Source organism: Camponotus vicinus, unplaced genomic scaffold, assembly GCF_025532165.1.
Source record: "Camponotus vicinus isolate PSW18456_S1 unplaced genomic scaffold, iyCamVici1.0 SCAF_1, whole genome shotgun sequence".
In the NCBI taxonomy this organism is placed as follows: Eukaryota; Metazoa; Arthropoda; class Insecta; order Hymenoptera; family Formicidae; genus Camponotus; species Camponotus vicinus.
In genome coordinates, this window is record NW_028141945.1 from 7,493,684 (window position 1) to 7,510,467 (window position 16,784).

A 16,784-nucleotide genomic window follows, 5' to 3' on the forward strand; every position below is an offset into this window, starting at 1 on the left:
TATAATATTTATACATATTCTATATATCTATATAAAAAATTATTAATATTTATACATATTTATAACATATACATATAGATATGAATGCATGTATTTATATCTAAACCGATATTGTCTTAGAATAACAGAATTCCACGAAAATAGTGAAATAATATCCGTGGTAGCTGAATCTATAAATAGAAGAAAGATATTGAGCGGGGGATATTTATATTTTCTCGTTGAAAGATATCGAAATTACCAAGATCGGTAGAAAGAAACGAGGGTAGGAGGTCGCGAGGAGCGACCTCTCTATCTGTAGAAAAATACGACTGACATATCAAGCTGGGACAAAATAGGCGCGCGGCGATCAATTAAAGCTTCCACTAATGGACCACACTTGCAATTAGTCTTCGCCGATCGGAACCAGAGATGACTTGACGCGATCCTTCCGTGTTTTTGCGCGCGAATCGAGCCGATCATCCGTTGGTTCTCCTATCGATCTTCGATCAATTATTCAGAGATAATAACGTTTGTCTTTATTGATATCGAACAGTAATAACGGCTACTCCACTTTTGTTTAAAATACCGTTTTGCATCGCGCACGTGATCGATAGCGGTTAAATTCGTGAAGTGCAATCTTTATTTTCATTCATGTGTGCATCGAAGCGCAATCTGATACATGTTATTTTTCGACGAGAAATAAATATTATTAATTAATAAGATAAATTTTGTAAAAGAAAATATTTATATATATTTTGATAACATAATTTATGTAACAGTTTTGATAACATAATTTATGTATATATATTTATCAATTTTGATAACGTAAATGTTGATCAACTTAAATATCATATATATATATATATTTTTTTTTTTTTCATTATATATATAATTATATATATTAAATGAAAAAAGCAACGACGATTATCATTTTTCTACGACGAAAATAACTCGTAATGTAATATGCAATTTTTTCTGAGGAGACGGTGCCATGGTGCATTAGCGAGATACAATAGCATAATAATGCGGTACAGTATAACCGTCTAGCGCTCTCAATCTTGGCGCGATGAGCTCGAGACTCTACCACGGGGGATGTCTCGAGGAGACGGTATTTCATATCCTGAATAAAAAAGAAAAAAAAAGGTCGCTTTGTTCGCCCCTCGTCGGGGTACGAAAGGATGGCGGATGAAGCGCGGTGCGCGCGACAAATGAATATATATGGAGAACGAGTCTCGTTTCTCTCTTCGCCAGTCAGACAGTTGGGCCCGCCGCGCGCCGGGCACAAAAGAATACATTATAATTTCGGGGGATACTTTGTCGGGGGGGATCGCGACTGCAAGACGGTGGCGTTTCCCAAAAATGAGAGAGCGAATCGCAGCCGTCTTTCACCAATCGTCTCGTCCATCCACCACTCGGCATCTAATTTCTCTTTCGGCGAGGGATGTGGGGTCCCTCCGACGATGGCACGAAAAAGCAAATTGGTGCCATCGGACGCGCGCGTCTGGACCGCTAACGACCCCATCTCCCCCTCCTCCCCCTGTGTCGCCGGCCACATGACCGGTAAGAATCTGTCTACCACCGAGCGTCTATTCCTCCACCTCCTTTTCCTCTCCCTCTTCCTTCTCCTACTTCTCTTCCACTACTTCTCCCTCCTTATCCTACCTCTCTCCCTCTGGTCCCTGAAATCTGGAACAAGAACCGCGTGGCGAGGCAGCCCGGTACCAGTGGCACCGACGAACTCGGTACCAACGGAAGTCTCTTCAAGACTTGGGATCTCGCAGCATCGTCCACGCCGCAAGATCTTCCACAAATACGAGGATAATCGCGGGAAACGAGAGGAAAACGAAGAAAGAATTTCTCTTCGAGAAGATCAGACTTGGAACAAAGACTTCCAAACGTTAGACTGCATATTGAGACTGAAGACAAGCTCGAGGAGGCTTTCCGGTCTACGATTGGATAGAATTAATAAATAACAAGCTCGTACGCGATCGGCAAATGCGCCTGCGGCGGATCTTGAAGGATCGGGACTCCTGGGAACCTTTAGACGTCTTTCTATACGTTTTCTTGACGATTTTAATCGTGATTCTTTGAGTCGAGGGAAACGTTAAGATGACAGACGGCGATCGTGTAACATGCAAAGCGAGACCGGTGTTTCTGTTCGTGTTGGTTCTCCTGAGCATTCTGCACATCGCCGACAGCCAAGTCACCATGAGAAAGTCGCATATCCGGATGCAGAAACTGTGCTCCAGAAGCCTAAGCGACGCCCTATACCTCGTGTGTCGGGAACGTGGCTACAACGAGCCGTTTTCGTATAGCGGCGAAGACGAGCCAAGAGTCGATCCCGGGCCGGGTCTTGTCGAAGAGTGCTGTTATCACTCGTGCAGCTACTATCAACTCGAGCGCTACTGCAAACCTCTGCCCGAGGAGAGACACGACGTTATGTGAGTGGATGTTAGTGCGTCTTTTATGTTCTTTTGTTATTTGTTTTTTTCTTTTTTTTAAAATTAAATTAATTCTATTTCCGATTCTTCTTAGAAAATTACATTTTTTACACATTTCTTCTTCGTTAATCGTTTCAACTTTTGTCTCTGTGCTTTCTCCTTCTCTCTCTTCCCTTTTTCTCTTTATCGTTTGTTTATTAAACATATTCTATTTTTAATTTTTTCCGTATTCATATATTTTATTGTGTATCATCGTAATTCTTTTCATTCTACTGTATTTATTAATTTTCCTAATTATAAATAAAGACTTTTCTTTAGTAAGATAATCGAATCCGAGCGCGCGTTTACACATAATTTTGACACAATATTTTGTTCAATTTTTATATCTTGTAAGTTAATTAACTTTGTAAGTTAATTTATTAATATATTATTAATATGTTAATAAATTAGTAAATTTATTAATAGACTAATAAATTTAGAAGAATTTTATTATATACCCCTTTAAGTCGTATGTGAATATATATTTTTAAAAAGATATTTAGATATTTCAAATGCGAATAGAAAAAGATATTGGTACTGATAGCTGATATTTTAGTATCCAGTAAATTTTGTCGCTCGTCGATTAATTTTTCGCATAATCGCAAAGTGTATATCACTTATCACACGTTTTGTCGTCGTCGATAAGTAGATTTCATTTATAACAGAGGGGCGATTAAATATGATCGCGTATAAATAACCGATTATATGTAATTATATAATATGTAACAAACTTATGTAATTATTTATGTAATTATTTATATCGATGTTGAATCATTTCTCTCGCACGCTGTCAGCTGAATAGTAGGTGATCTTCATCGAATGTCAGCTCTTAAAGCAATGGATAGGAGATCGTACTCTTTCTGAGAGAGTGAGTTACACTAATATCGAAGAGAAAGAAAGAGAGATAGAGCGAAGCCGCGTGTTATCATGGCCTCGGTGATAATCTCTGCACCTCCCAAAGTTCACGGTTCTATATAAACTTTCTTTACAGATAGAAGGTTAGTCCGAAGTACTAGGACAACTCGCGTATCATGCGTATATAATTTTTTCTTCTTTCCCATCAGCTTCTCTTTCTTTCGTCCTCCTTTCGTTGTTTTCGTGATAATGCCCCATGAATTTATCAAATTATTCAACTTGTTTTTTTCCTCAAATTTTAATCAAATCTCTGAACACAAATGTTTACAAAACTCTTTGTCCATACAAATCTGCGTTTTCGTATCTAGCGATATTATTGCCATTTTTAAGGCTGACTCGTTTATCGCGTTATTTTGGGCTCGTTAAACTCGATTTTAGGGTCGACGATCTAATATGAATTTCGCAGATCAAAAACTCCATCGTAAACACTTAACAAGGATAATAATTGATGGGGGTTGATAATTAAGTAACTAGTCTAAGAGGGATGAAGCATTACAGAATAATATTGTGTAAAATTTTTAGATATTCGTGCCTATTCTACGCAAATTATTTATTTATTTCTTCTCTTTATTTTTTCCAGAGGAGAGTCATACATGGGAAGTGTAGTGAATCTACCTTTCTCGATGACATCGTCGGAGCAGAGATCGGGGACGGAACACGTCGGTACGAAAAAACGTAAGGTCGATGATTTGAAAAGGGAACGGCACAGGGGGAAAGGTGGTCGCAATATTGATGATGAATGCAAGGGGAAACCTGATGTGAAAAAGCGACACCGCAGCAGGCACTGCAGATGCCGTCGTCGGCGTCTGGAGTGTCGGCGAGCTGGCAAGGTGCTTTCACAAAACGTCATGATGTCATTGCTTGCCTATTAACACTTATAATATTTTTGCCGTGTCCTCGTCACGTAATCTCATTGGAATTAATGGCATTTTTATTATATTCGACAAAATTTGCGAATCTGCGCTTCGAAACACGTAATGCATGCACTGCGGATATTTATGCAATGATCATCCGGCACACATCTGCTAAATTTGAGAAACTAGAATTTTGAAATGTTCATTTAACGGCTGAATTTTTATTGTAATATTAATATCTTTCTTTTAAATTTTAGTAAAAAACAAAACTCTTGATTTCGTACGCTTCAGACTGTATGAATTATCTTTATTTAGTCTAAATTCTTGTTATTTATGCAAATATCTTTAATTGCACTCTCAGAATTGTAAACATACTTGATATGATATATTCTTGTTTACGGTGTCATGCTTTGCTGTTTCTGCTTCTCTTTGTACATTACTTTTCAATCATAAAAATAACTTATGCTTCGCATCCAAAAATAATTACAGATAAATGACATTGTATTTTTTTAATGTTGCATGATGTTGGGCATTTTTCATTGAGATTGAGATTGCAACGCAGCTTCAGATAATTAATGATCTCTTTTGCATTGTCTTTTGTTTCGAGGTTTGTTTATTATTCTTAAATTGACTGTACTTTTTGTTTCTCCATTCTTTCTTCCAACTTCTAAATATTGATCTATTTTATTTTCATTTAGTGTACATTAGTGCAGATAGTTTAGGAATAAAAAATAAGTTTTCGACTAAATTTTTGATATTAATGGAAAAAAAACACAAAAAAACAAAAACGATCGTAACGTGTATACATTTCTGTCGTTGCAGGTTTCTCGCCGTGAGGCTAAACTTTTAGATAATCAATTTGTGACATCGTCGCCGACAAACAAGCCTACGTCGTCTCCCACTATATCGTAATGCAACGTTGAGGTACTAAAAACAATGCAATCAATAGCCGGTCGTTCACACGAGGAGTTCCAGGAGATGCGATTTATGTGAGAAGCGGTACTCATAGAACTCATTTTTTTCTTCATGCCATTCTCCCACCTGTCACTCCATTCGGCGCATCGCTGAAACAATTATGAAGTTTGCACACGGATGATCACTAGAGAAAAAAAAAACAAACGGAATTTGGGACAGATATTTCGCCATGAATGAATTTCACGAAGAGGAAAAGGAAATTGAAATTCCTAAAAGAAAGGAAATGTTTTTTTTCCTTTCTGAAGGAAGGGAATCTGCGTGGAGGAAAATTATTCATAGCAAGTATAGAATGTCCTATCACGCATTTAGTAGATCAAATCAGCGATGAAACGTGTCAGCGGCGCAAAGAGAGAGTCACCCGCCACAATCGCAATTTTGAACACGAAGAAATTCACGATGGAGGAAAGAAGCTCGATATATTGATGGGAAAGGATGTGGTTTTTCCGATGACGCTTTCTTTTAATGTCAATAACAATGTCATTAAAGAAATAGTGAAATTCGATGGCGACTCGAGATGAACTATATCACGGACTATATCGAATATAATTGTGATGATCTTGAGTTAGAATGCAATTCGGGACAATCGGGTCGTGATCTCGCAGAGAAAAAGAAGACTTTAAATAAGTGATTTCAACGTAAGCGTTTTTAGCGCTCGACAACTCGAATATTCGCCAGTGATCTTAGTTTTATTGACGACTGATGATCTCATTAGTATTAAAATTTTTGTTGTAGATTTAAGATTTAAGTTACAAACTCCAACTTGAAATACACATCCCCGATAAACGTGTACTTTATTAACGAGTCCACCAGCGAATGGATGAGATTTAAATGGAATTGTAGTTTTTAATAAAGACATAGATTTAGAATTCACACTAGTTATAGATAGGAATTTTATCACGACGCATAGTATAGCGTGAATCTTACTCGCGAATATTTCATCCGAATATTTCACTTGATATCTGCATCAATAATAGCGACCAATAAACATTTATACGAGCTAACCAATTTATTATTTATTTTGTGGAATACCTTATTTTGAAGTAAAAAAACTTATTTAATTAACTAATTTAATAATTAACAAATATAAAAGAATGAATTTGACAATGGATTTATAAAGTTTTATTTATGTACTCTTTTAAGGAAGCGCTAATTTCGAAAGTTGTCGAGTCTTAATCTTAAGACATTTGACTTGCTAAACAAGGTATGCGCATCGTTTCTTTAAGACACTTGTCGACATTTTGACAGCATTTCGAAGCTGTTTCTAAAAAAATTCTCCAAGCCTCTTGTTTCGAAGCTCTTGGTGATCTTTCGTAGATATCATTATACAGTTCGTCCAGTTCTTCGTCATTAAGCTCGAGATCGTCGTTAAAGGCCTGTCAAACATTATGCCACTTTTTATTGCTTTTATATTCAATTTTATATCATTAGTTTTATTTAATCTATGATACTATCTTTATTTCTCAAGTTGATTAATTATTTATTAATACATTTTTATTATAATATTAATCATGTTAGTTACGTAAAGTATGACATTGTCAAAATTATTAAAATTGTAAAATATTTTGATTCAGTCGTTTATTTTATTTTTGTAAGTCGGAAATGGGAGATGCTGAAGCGCTGTATGTTATCGTCGGAAAAATTTGCATTGAAGACAGTTGCATTTGTTAATTACACAAGTAAAGGCGTTATAGAATATTTTTATTGTCCATTGTTTTTATTTCATTGTGAGTTATCGATTTTATTATTTCGTTATCGTTCCTCTTTCCAGGGATTATACAGAAATGGATAACGTCATGAAGCGTTTTTCAGGCTATGATATTTTCACAGAAGTATGATGGATCGCAATATTGATCTTGATGGATTGACTGGATTCCATTTCCCAAAGAGCGGAATGGATTTCAGAAGCGATTGGCTTACCGGGGTGCGGAAGGGTGTAACACTCCTCCTGTCAAGCGGATAAGGCATCAGGGAATAATATCCTGATCGACCGAAAGTAGGTCTTAACAGACTTGGATCGTAATATCCTGTCCCGGACACGATGTGCGCCCTGGCTTTGGCAGCGCCGTTTATAGCCTCCGCCACGATCGGCAGAGCGATATCGCCGGTGATTAGTCCGGATGACAGCTGTCTTTTCTGCGGAACACCGTGAGACACTGAATCATTCGGCCAGGGGTAGTAGTCTGGAAGAAAACGCGATTGTCGTGCGTTAATCTTGAATAGATCAATATTCTGTTGAAAGAAAAGTCACTCTGATGAGATGACGAAGCGTTCTATTTTCTACTCTAAAACACCATAGTTTTTGTTCAACAATATTTATTCTATTAAACGATTTAAATGTTGAATGCTCGACAACTCTTATCAATTTTATAATTGGCTTCTCGTTGTCTATTTGATTGTAGAAAGATATTTTAAAAGTTTACAGGTAATTTAAAACTTGACCAAATGAGAAAACAATCTACATCGCATGTTTATTTCAATAAATATTTCTCTTTTTGCATACTTCATTAACAAATATATAAAATGTTTATAAATATCTTTGATAGGAGATCACTCACCAGGCTGCTCTTGTCTCTTCGATTCGTATTTTTCGTCGTACTTCTGGAGATCGAATTTTTCCATGCCTCTTTTGACTCTAGCACCGAGCCTGCACTTCTTCATGTGCACATCCATCACGATTGTCTTGCATTGTGTGCTAGCCCACGAGATCCCACACGTAATTATGAAAATTAGCGCGATCCAATGCACTTCGCTACGATGTAGATGCATTTTTAAATTGCAGTTTGATCCGACTGGCTTCGATTATCCGGTACTGCTCGCGCTACACAAAATCCGAAGTTAAGAGTCATCGCACTTTTAACAATATTCTTATCCGAATATACGTGTCGAAATTACATTTGTGTAATCATGTATATTTATATACTTTTATTTATATTACTATGCACGTACGTGAATGTTAATTATTATCGAATAGTCGATGAGAAGTATTTTCGCGAGGAATTCATAATGAAATCATAGATAACGAGACGAAAAGTTTCGAGATATATATCTTTTTCTTAGCAATACATATATGTATATTATATATTTCTTTTGAAATACAGATTTCACAACAAAATTCGTAGAAGATACATAACAGATTATTTATTAATTACAATGGAGTTAAATGTGGCTCTCAGCATAGAATTATTACATAGTGCAGCAATTTCGTGCGGGTAATAAATGGCCTTATTTCTTGCTGCGTGGGTGTCAATTGATACGAGGATGGAATGTTCTGCACGATGTTGAAATTGCATATTCTTGCGCGTGTTACAGAAAATTATCTGCGAGATTTGCGCTTAATGACACGTGCTTGCGAAGGCGCGTAATCACTTTCTAAATGATTGATGATTAAAGACGATAAGGAAAAAATTTATTTTTATATAATTTTATTATTTTTATAATTTGTACGTTAATATAGATAATTACTACTAAATAATTTTTAAATAATATTACTATAAATAATTGTGGAGCTTTAAATTAGTAAGTTAAGTTATAATTTAAAGTTGTGTTTGTAAGATAATTTTGTAATTAAGATTTTTTTCTAAATATAATTAATTACGAAATAATCTAATTAATTAATGTCTGCATTAAAATAAATAATTTTACTAATTAAGTAACCTTATTAATTATTCTTAATAATTATTATAAATAATCTTACTAATTAATACTCATATTGTTTACATGATTAATATCCATATTATGATAATTTATAACATGATTAATACTCGTATCAATATTATTGCTCCAATATTCTGTATGGATATTTTGATGTCGAAGCACTTGCGTGAATAAAATTTATAATAGTGATACGTACAAGGAAAAATGAACAAGAGATAATCAGACATAGTTTTCAATCAATTTTTTATCTAATTCTAAATATTATTGTGTGATTAAATATCACACGCGTACGGTTCATTTCTTAAATTATTATTATTATTTTGTAATACAATTTATTGACTTTAATGACTTTATTATTCTATAGTTTATCCTTTTCTATATAATATATATTCCATATAATATAGTATAAAAATCCATACAATATATCCATATTCCATATAATATAGTATAAAAAATTTTTTTATACATATACATATAATAATTTCAGACAAACTACATATAATGTTTTCTAATTAAAATTATTATATACATATATATATTTAATTCTTAAAATTATAATACATATAAAAATTTTTTGAAATTATTATATACATAAAACCATTTTACAATTAGACACACTACATGTAATGATTTCTAATTTTATATACATATATATATACACGGTGAGTCATTTTAATCTATAATCCCAATTATCTCGTTGGCAAAGCATGACAGAGAAAAAATTTTCCCACAAAAGTTGTTTGTTTCTTTGGGGGCCATAAGATGGCACCATTGGTTTGACCTTGAAGAGTCATTTGAAGGTCACGTGAAGGTCACTTCAATTTTTTTAAATGGAATACCCTATTTATTTTTGCACATTCTTGTAGCTTATCTCGAGAACTTTCCAAAACACTATAATTAAGTACCTTTTCGTTAAGAACTTTTTGAGTTATGAGGCTTGAAATAATTTCTTAATTTTACATAAACCGTAAAATATCTTGTAAAATATTCATTTTTCGATTATCTTACCTTAATACTTTTATGTACAAAATAATAAGAGGAATCAATTGGTGTAAAAGAAACACAGTTATTTTTAAGAAAAAATATGTAATTGTTAATTACAAATTACATATTTTTTCTTCGAAACAACTATGTGTTTTCTTTACACCAATTGATTCCTCTCATTATTTTGTACATAAAAGTATTAAGGTAAGATAATCGAAAAATGAATATTTTACAAGATATTTTATGATTTACGTAAAATTAAGAAATTATTTCAAGCCTCATAACTCGGAAAGTACTTAATGAAAACTAACTTAATTATAGTGTTTTGGAAAGCTCTCGAGATGAGCTACAAGAATGTGCAAAAATATATAGGGTATTCCATTAAAAAAAATTGAAGTGACCTTCACGTGACCTTCAAATGACTCTTCAAGGTCAAACCAATGGTACCATCTTATGGCCCCCTCGAAACCAAACAACTTTTGTCTGAAACATTTTTCTCTAAAATGCTTAGTTTTTGAAAGAAAAGGGGTGTACGGGTGGTCTAGGACACCCTGTATATATATATATATATATATATATATATATATATATATATATATATACAGGGTGTCCCATGGGATTGTGTTGAAACTATAGAGTTGATACGCTCCTCCGTGACTTCAGATAGGATCTTACAGTTAACGATCGACTATTTGAAGGTTCGCAATTTTATTTTGGCTGTGATAGAAGCAAGTTCGAGCACGTCAAAATGAATAATTTAACTACGGAAGAAAAGATTTACCTCATCGAGTGTTCTTTTCTAGAGGAAAAATATATAGCAATGCTTTTAAGGGGTTTCGTTCTAAGTACGGAACGCATAAAGTTACGAGCGAAACGACACTTAAGTGGTTAGAATTGATCATTTATTTAAATTTATGCGTTACATTACTTCATTTTTCGGCAATAAATCTCCATTAAAATCAATTTTTGTGTTGTTTTTGACAGAATTATCGATAATTTCATGCAATATGGAACAATTCAAGACCGTAGACATGATCTGCCAGGTCCGTTTGCATCTATTGCCGTATAAAAAAATATTGACAAGGTTAAGAATTATTTCGAACAAAATCCAAATGCATCCATTCGGAAAGGTGCTCAAGCGCTTAAAATATCGAAAACAACGTTGCACAGGATTTTAAAACATTTCCTGAATATACATTCGTATAAAATAACCTCGCATCAATTGCTAACCGAACGCGCTATGGCAAAACGAATCGAATTTTGCAAAACAATAAATGGAATGTTTGAGGATGGAGAACTTGATGAAAAATTAATAATTTATACGGACGAGGCACATTTCTGGCTCAATGGTTATGTGAATAAGCAGAACTATCGATTTTGGGGGTCGGAAAATCCCAACGTTTCTCTCGCTGAACCATTGCATCCATTAAAAATAATGGTATGGGCTGCGATCTCGGTCAAAGGAATTTACCTGCAATTCTTCGAATCAACGGTCACTGGTGAAAGTTACAAGCAGCTTCTCGAAAAAAAATTCTTCCCTCATGCAAAGAAAAGAGGCCTGATCAGAGGATATAATTTCATGCAGGATGGAGCGACACCACACAGAACCAAGGAGGTCTTCGAAACCATCTATAAAGTTTATGGTAATCGAGTCATCGGCCTGGGATATTCGAAATTTGCCCAAGAGGGTCTAGAATGGCCACCATACTCACCGGATTTGAATCCATGTGATTACTTTCTTTGGGGGTACATTAAAGACAATTGTTATTCTGGAAACCTGGAAACAGTTCCAGATTTAGTTGCAGCGATTAAAAAGTTGTCAATAACATAAAAGACGATATGTTAGAGAAAGTTTTTACGAGTTTTCGTAAAAGAATTGAATTCTGTATCGATTCAAATGGTGCGCACTTCGAAAATATTTATATTTATCACTAGTTTACTCAACTTTACTTAAATATTGGCATATTTTTCATGAATAAATACACTGATATGCAAACATTCTGTTCAATTCAATTTATACCCATTCAAAATTGCAGACTTTCCTTTTTTCAACGCAGCTTTAGCCATGTCAATAACTACATGCATTCGCAAATGACAGTTGATTGGTTTCAACACAATCCCATGGGACACCCTGTGTATATATATATATATATATATATATATATATATATATATATATATAATAAATGGCGCTCGTAGCACGCTTGTAATATCTAGTATTTAAGAAAAAATATATATATACTTCTATTAATGTAATTTATATATGTATGTATAATTTAATTATTATTTTTAAATATAAAAACATAACATCCCGTACATATCAAATATTTCTTTCCCTTTATATTCTGTGTGTTTATATGTATGTGCTGTGTTTGTGAATCGAAAGAAAATCAAGTCTGAAGCAAGAAAGTTTAGTTTTAAACCATGAATAATAATCTCGCAATTTCATCAGTACGGTAGTTTTGTGTGAATATAATGTATTTGTGTGTAAAATGCATCCTTAAGTTTCCACATGGATCGTCAAATATCGACAGTATTGAAAAGTCATTCGTACATTAAATTCATTCATACATATATGTATGTATCATTCATCCATTCATTCATAATTGTTATTTATTGGCAAAAGAAAAAGAAGTTTAGCCAGGTACATGCCTATTAGGCTAATATGTTCACAAAACAAGTAATACACTTTTCATTCATTCATAATTATGTAAGCGAGACTGTGGAGACCTCTGTCGGACAACTTGAAGAGATACCAGCTGCATGAAACCTCTGTTCAGATAGATATCGCCGATCAGGGTGGGTCGGTCATATATTTATCTGGGTTGTTATTATGAAATAACCGACTGTTTTATCATGGCATCGAAAAGTGGATATGGCCATGTAGTTCCAGGTGACGTAAATAGACGTACGCGCCGCTAGTGTAGTAAAGCGTTCCATGAAAAAGCAGCGTGGCCCCTCTCCTCTGCTCGCAGATTGACACGTAAGACACGCATACCAGAGAGAAACCTCTCTGCGCATACCGTTTTTCTTTGCGTTCGTCCTTTAAACGATATTTAAATGAGTAAATTTTGACAGATCGAGCATTGTCACGTGTATTTCTCAATTTTAATTGTAGATACGTGCTCCATTCACGAAGAACCGAGAAAATGAGTACAATAACCGAGCAGCCGTGTTACACTCTGATAAATATTCCGACCGATACGGAGCCGCTGAACGAGCTCCAGCTGAAGCAGGATCTTGAGAAAGGAAGTGTTCAGACGAAAATCGACGCGCTTAAGAAAACCATTCACATGATCTTGAGCGGTGAAAGATTACCGGGACTGCTGATGACGATTATCAGATTTGTCCTACCTCTGCAGAATCACACTATCAAGAAGCTGCTGTTGATATTCTGGGAGATTGTACCAAAAACTTCTGCCGATGGCAAGCTCCTGCAGGAGATGATCCTGGTATGCGATGCATATAGGAAAGATTTACAGCATCCCAATGAATTTGTCAGGGGATCTACTCTCAGGTATAGAAGTGACCAGAAATATATGTCATATTATAAGAATAAGAAATTGTATATAATCTTTTATTATTTGTAGATTTTTGTGCAAACTGAAGGAGCCAGAACTTCTCGAGCCACTGATGCCGGCGATAATTGCTTGTTTAGAGCATAGACACTCTTATGTCAGACGCAATGCAGTACTTGCTATTTTTACTATTTATAGAAACTTTGAATTTCTTATACCAGATGCTCCAGAATTGATAGCAAAATATTTAGAAGGAGAGCAAGATATGTCATGCAGAAGAAATGCATTCCTAATGTTGTTGCATGCTGATCAGAACAGAGCTCTCGCTTATTTAGCTGCATGTCTCGATCAAGTACCTAGTTTTGGCGACATACTACAGTTGGTTATTGTTGAGTTAATATATAAGGTATAAATAAATAAAATTTATTATTAAAGCATGAATGCGCATAATTTGTCTTTAATGACACAAATTATTAATATTATAATAAATTATTCCGTTCTAGGTTTGTCTTGCGAATCCATCAGAAAGGGCACGCTTTATCAGATGTATTTACAGTCTACTAAATTCACCTAGTGCTGCAGTGCGTTACGAAGCAGCTGGCACACTGGTAACTCTTTCCAGTGCACCAACAGCGATCAAAGCTGCAGCCTCCTGCTATATCGAATTGGTTGTTAAAGAAAGTGATAACAATGTCAAGCTCATTGTACTCGACCGACTAATCGCAATGAAAGACAGCCCTGTTTATGAAAGAGTACTTCAAGATCTTGTGATGGATGTGCTTCGTGTTTTAGGTATTGATAATTACAATAATACATTGTGCTAATGGAACTTCTATATGCTACTACTATTATTATTATTTACTGTAAATAGGATCACCAGCTTTAGAAGTCAGAACTAAGACCTTAGCTCTGGCTATGGATTTGGTCACAACTCGTACCATCGAGGAAATGGTTCAACTTTTAAAAAAGGAAGTTCTTAGGACAGCTGGCGGAGAGCATGAAGATGCTGGTAGATACCGTCAACTCTTGGTACGAACCCTTCATGCTTGTTCCATGAAGTTTGCGGATGTTGCTGCCACCGTGATTCCCGTATTGACAGATTTTCTATCAGAGAGTAACGAGGCGGCCGCTACAGATGTTCTTGTATTTGTTCGTGAAGCTATACAGAGATTCGAGAATCTTAGACCATTGATTGTGGAGAAACTTTTAGAGGTGTATATATGATTTAGTGCATCATTAAATATAATTGGCATAATAAACGGAATCTAATTTTAATTTTAATGAATTAGGTATTCCCTCATATACGGTCCGTAAAAGTGCACAGGGCCGCGCTTTGGATTCTTGGCGAATACGCCACATCGAAAGAAGATATAGAAGCCGTGATGGGCCGCGTACGTGCAGCATTAGGCGAATTGCCGTTGCTTGAGGCAGAAAATAAACGTCAAGCCGGCGAAAAATCTGAAGATGGTAACTCACAAGCTGCACCAACACAACTTGTCACATCTGATGGGACATACGCGACTCAAAGTGCTTTTAGTGCTACATCTGCACGTGAGTAATTTTTACTTTTTAAGCAATATTTCATGTATATTACATTTTATATATATTATAAATTTGAATTAATTTATTAGGAAAAAAAGAGGAGAAGCGACCAGCGTTAGTACAATATATGATGGAAGGTGATTTCTTCATCGGCGCGTCCTTGGCTACTACATTGGCAAAATTAGCACTTCGTTATAAAACGCTTGAAACTAACATTCAAAAGAGCAACAGATTGCAAGCGGAGGCGATGCTCATAATGTCCAGTATGCTACAGTTAGGCCGTTCAGGTCTTCCCATGAAAGCGATGACACACGATGATGCGGAAAGGATCTCTTTGTGCCTTAGATCACTCGCTTGTCCAACACCAATTGTACAAAAAGTTTTCACCGACGGATGTCGCGATGCTCTTGGCAGGATGTTGACTGCGAAAGCGGAAGAGGACTCGCAAAATCAAAAAGCCAAAGAAAAACCGGGCAGCATTGTCCAAGTCGACGATGCAATTCAATTCTTACAGTTGAGTCGGGGATCCGACTTAGCTGGTGGTGCTGGCGATGTATTCGAGCAGAGTCTCAGTGCAGCTGTCGCAGGACGACCCGGCGCTAGTGGAGACGCACCAGCGCCGAGTGTTTTAAGTAAAGTCACTCAGCTCACCGGTTTCTCAGATCCAGTTTATGCAGAGGCCTTGGTTCATGTCAATCAATATGATATCGTGCTTGACGTATTGATAGTCAATCAAACGGAAGATACTCTGCAGAACTGTACCTTGGAACTGGCCACTATGGGTGATCTGAAACTGGTAGAGAGACCGCAACCCATCGTACTCGCACCGAGGGATTTCGCCTCTATCAAGGCGAACGTGAAAGTCGCGTCTACGGAAAATGGAATTATATTTGGAAATATCGGTAAGCAATTTAGATTGGAAAGTTGCCGATTCTGGCGGATGCAATTTACGTGACTATTTCTGTTTTGTTTGCAGTTTATGATGTATCAGGAGCGGGTTCCGATAGAAGCGTTGTTGTTCTCAACGATATACACATCGATATCATGGATTATATAGTTCCCGCAACATGCACCGACGCGGAATTCCGCCAGATGTGGGCCGAGTTTGAATGGGAGAATAAAGTCTCGGTCAACACAACTCTATCTGATTTGAGAGAGTATCTTGCCCATTTGTTGAAGTCCACAAATATGCGTTGTCTCACGCCGGAAAAGGTACGTACAATTTTTTTACTTTCTATCAGATTATTAAATCGCAATTTTCTGTTTATGTAGGCTCTCTCGGGACAATGTGGATTTATGGCGGCGAATATGTATGCTAAATCGATATTCGGCGAAGACGCCTTGGCGAATTTATCTATCGAAAAACCGTTAAATAAACCCGACGCACCAGTGGTTGGACATATTCGTATCAGAGCCAAGAGCCAAGGCATGGCTCTGTCACTGGGCGATAAGATTAATTCAGCACAGAAAGGCCCGCAGACTAAGGTCGTGCAAGCCGCTTGAAATGTGTCAGTTTGATTAAATTTTTGATATCTTTTACTGTATTATCTCGCAAACAAAGGGACTCTCCATTCGCTCGTATCGCAATTATATTAAAATGCGCATTGTATAATATACGTGCGCATTAATTTCATATCATGTTTAACTATTACATTTTCTGCCGACACATTATTATCATAATATGCTACATAAATAGGATATATTTAGTAGTCAAGGTAATAAATAAATAGGCAATACTTTATCTATGTAAGCCTTGTTCCTTTAATTCTTTTTTGACATAGTTATATGGAACAATGCACATCTCTGTAACTTTTTAAATAAAATAACTTTTAGCGAAAAGAATATTAATTCTTTATAGCTCAAACTATTTTTGCGGTTTTTAA

At 35.7% G+C, this 16,784-nt stretch overlaps 3 protein-coding genes across 10 annotated transcripts; 2 read left to right on the forward strand and 1 right to left on the reverse strand.

Annotated features, from left to right (window-relative positions):
• Positions 1 to 1,368: 1,368 nt before the first annotated feature.
• On the forward strand, positions 1,369 to 6,898 carry LOC145971062 (insulin-like growth factor 1). Of its 2 annotated transcripts, none has more exons than XM_083098335.1 (3): positions 1,369 to 2,420; positions 3,955 to 4,204; positions 5,051 to 6,898. In XM_083098335.1, the coding sequence occupies exons 1-3, from the start codon at positions 2,089 to 2,091 to the stop codon at positions 5,138 to 5,140; spliced, it is 672 nt and encodes a 223-aa protein (XP_082954461.1). In that variant the 5' UTR covers positions 1,369 to 2,088; the 3' UTR covers positions 5,141 to 6,898. The 2 variants fall into 2 exon arrangements, with proteins under 2 accessions (XP_082954461.1, XP_082954465.1); XM_083098339.1 differs by having other exon boundaries at positions 1,383 to 2,420; positions 3,955 to 4,049.
• Positions 6,243 to 11,934, reverse strand: LOC145971068 (uncharacterized). Of its 6 annotated transcripts, XM_083098374.1 has the most exons (7): positions 11,787 to 11,909; positions 11,554 to 11,618; positions 11,313 to 11,470; positions 8,353 to 8,572; positions 7,759 to 8,021; positions 7,121 to 7,383; positions 6,243 to 6,576 (listed from the first exon to the last, which is right to left on the reverse strand). In XM_083098374.1, exons 5-7 carry the CDS (start codon positions 7,967 to 7,969, stop codon positions 6,379 to 6,381), a joined length of 672 nt encoding a protein of 223 aa, XP_082954500.1. In that variant the 5' UTR covers positions 7,970 to 8,021; positions 8,353 to 8,572; positions 11,313 to 11,470; positions 11,554 to 11,618; positions 11,787 to 11,909; the 3' UTR covers positions 6,243 to 6,378. The 6 variants fall into 6 exon arrangements, 5 of the variants coding, with proteins under 5 accessions (XP_082954500.1, XP_082954487.1, XP_082954509.1 ...); XM_083098361.1 differs by lacking the exon at positions 8,353 to 8,572 and having other exon boundaries at positions 11,862 to 11,934; XM_083098383.1 differs by lacking the exon at positions 8,353 to 8,572 and having other exon boundaries at positions 11,554 to 11,579; positions 11,862 to 11,917.
• A 798-nt stretch (positions 11,935 to 12,732) lies between these two features.
• On the forward strand, positions 12,733 to 16,743 carry Betacop (coatomer subunit beta). 2 transcript variants are annotated; one of them, XM_083098421.1, is made up of 9 exons: positions 12,733 to 12,824; positions 12,960 to 13,358; positions 13,432 to 13,765; positions 13,863 to 14,151; positions 14,231 to 14,571; positions 14,649 to 14,910; positions 14,991 to 15,803; positions 15,878 to 16,113; positions 16,174 to 16,743. In XM_083098421.1, the coding sequence occupies exons 2-9, from the start codon at positions 12,991 to 12,993 to the stop codon at positions 16,402 to 16,404; spliced, it is 2,874 nt and encodes a 957-aa protein (XP_082954547.1). In that variant the 5' UTR covers positions 12,733 to 12,824; positions 12,960 to 12,990; the 3' UTR covers positions 16,405 to 16,743. The 2 variants fall into 2 exon arrangements, with proteins under 2 accessions (XP_082954547.1, XP_082954542.1); XM_083098416.1 differs by lacking the exon at positions 12,733 to 12,824 and adding an exon at positions 12,826 to 12,877.
• The last annotated feature ends 41 nt before the right edge of the window (positions 16,744 to 16,784 follow it).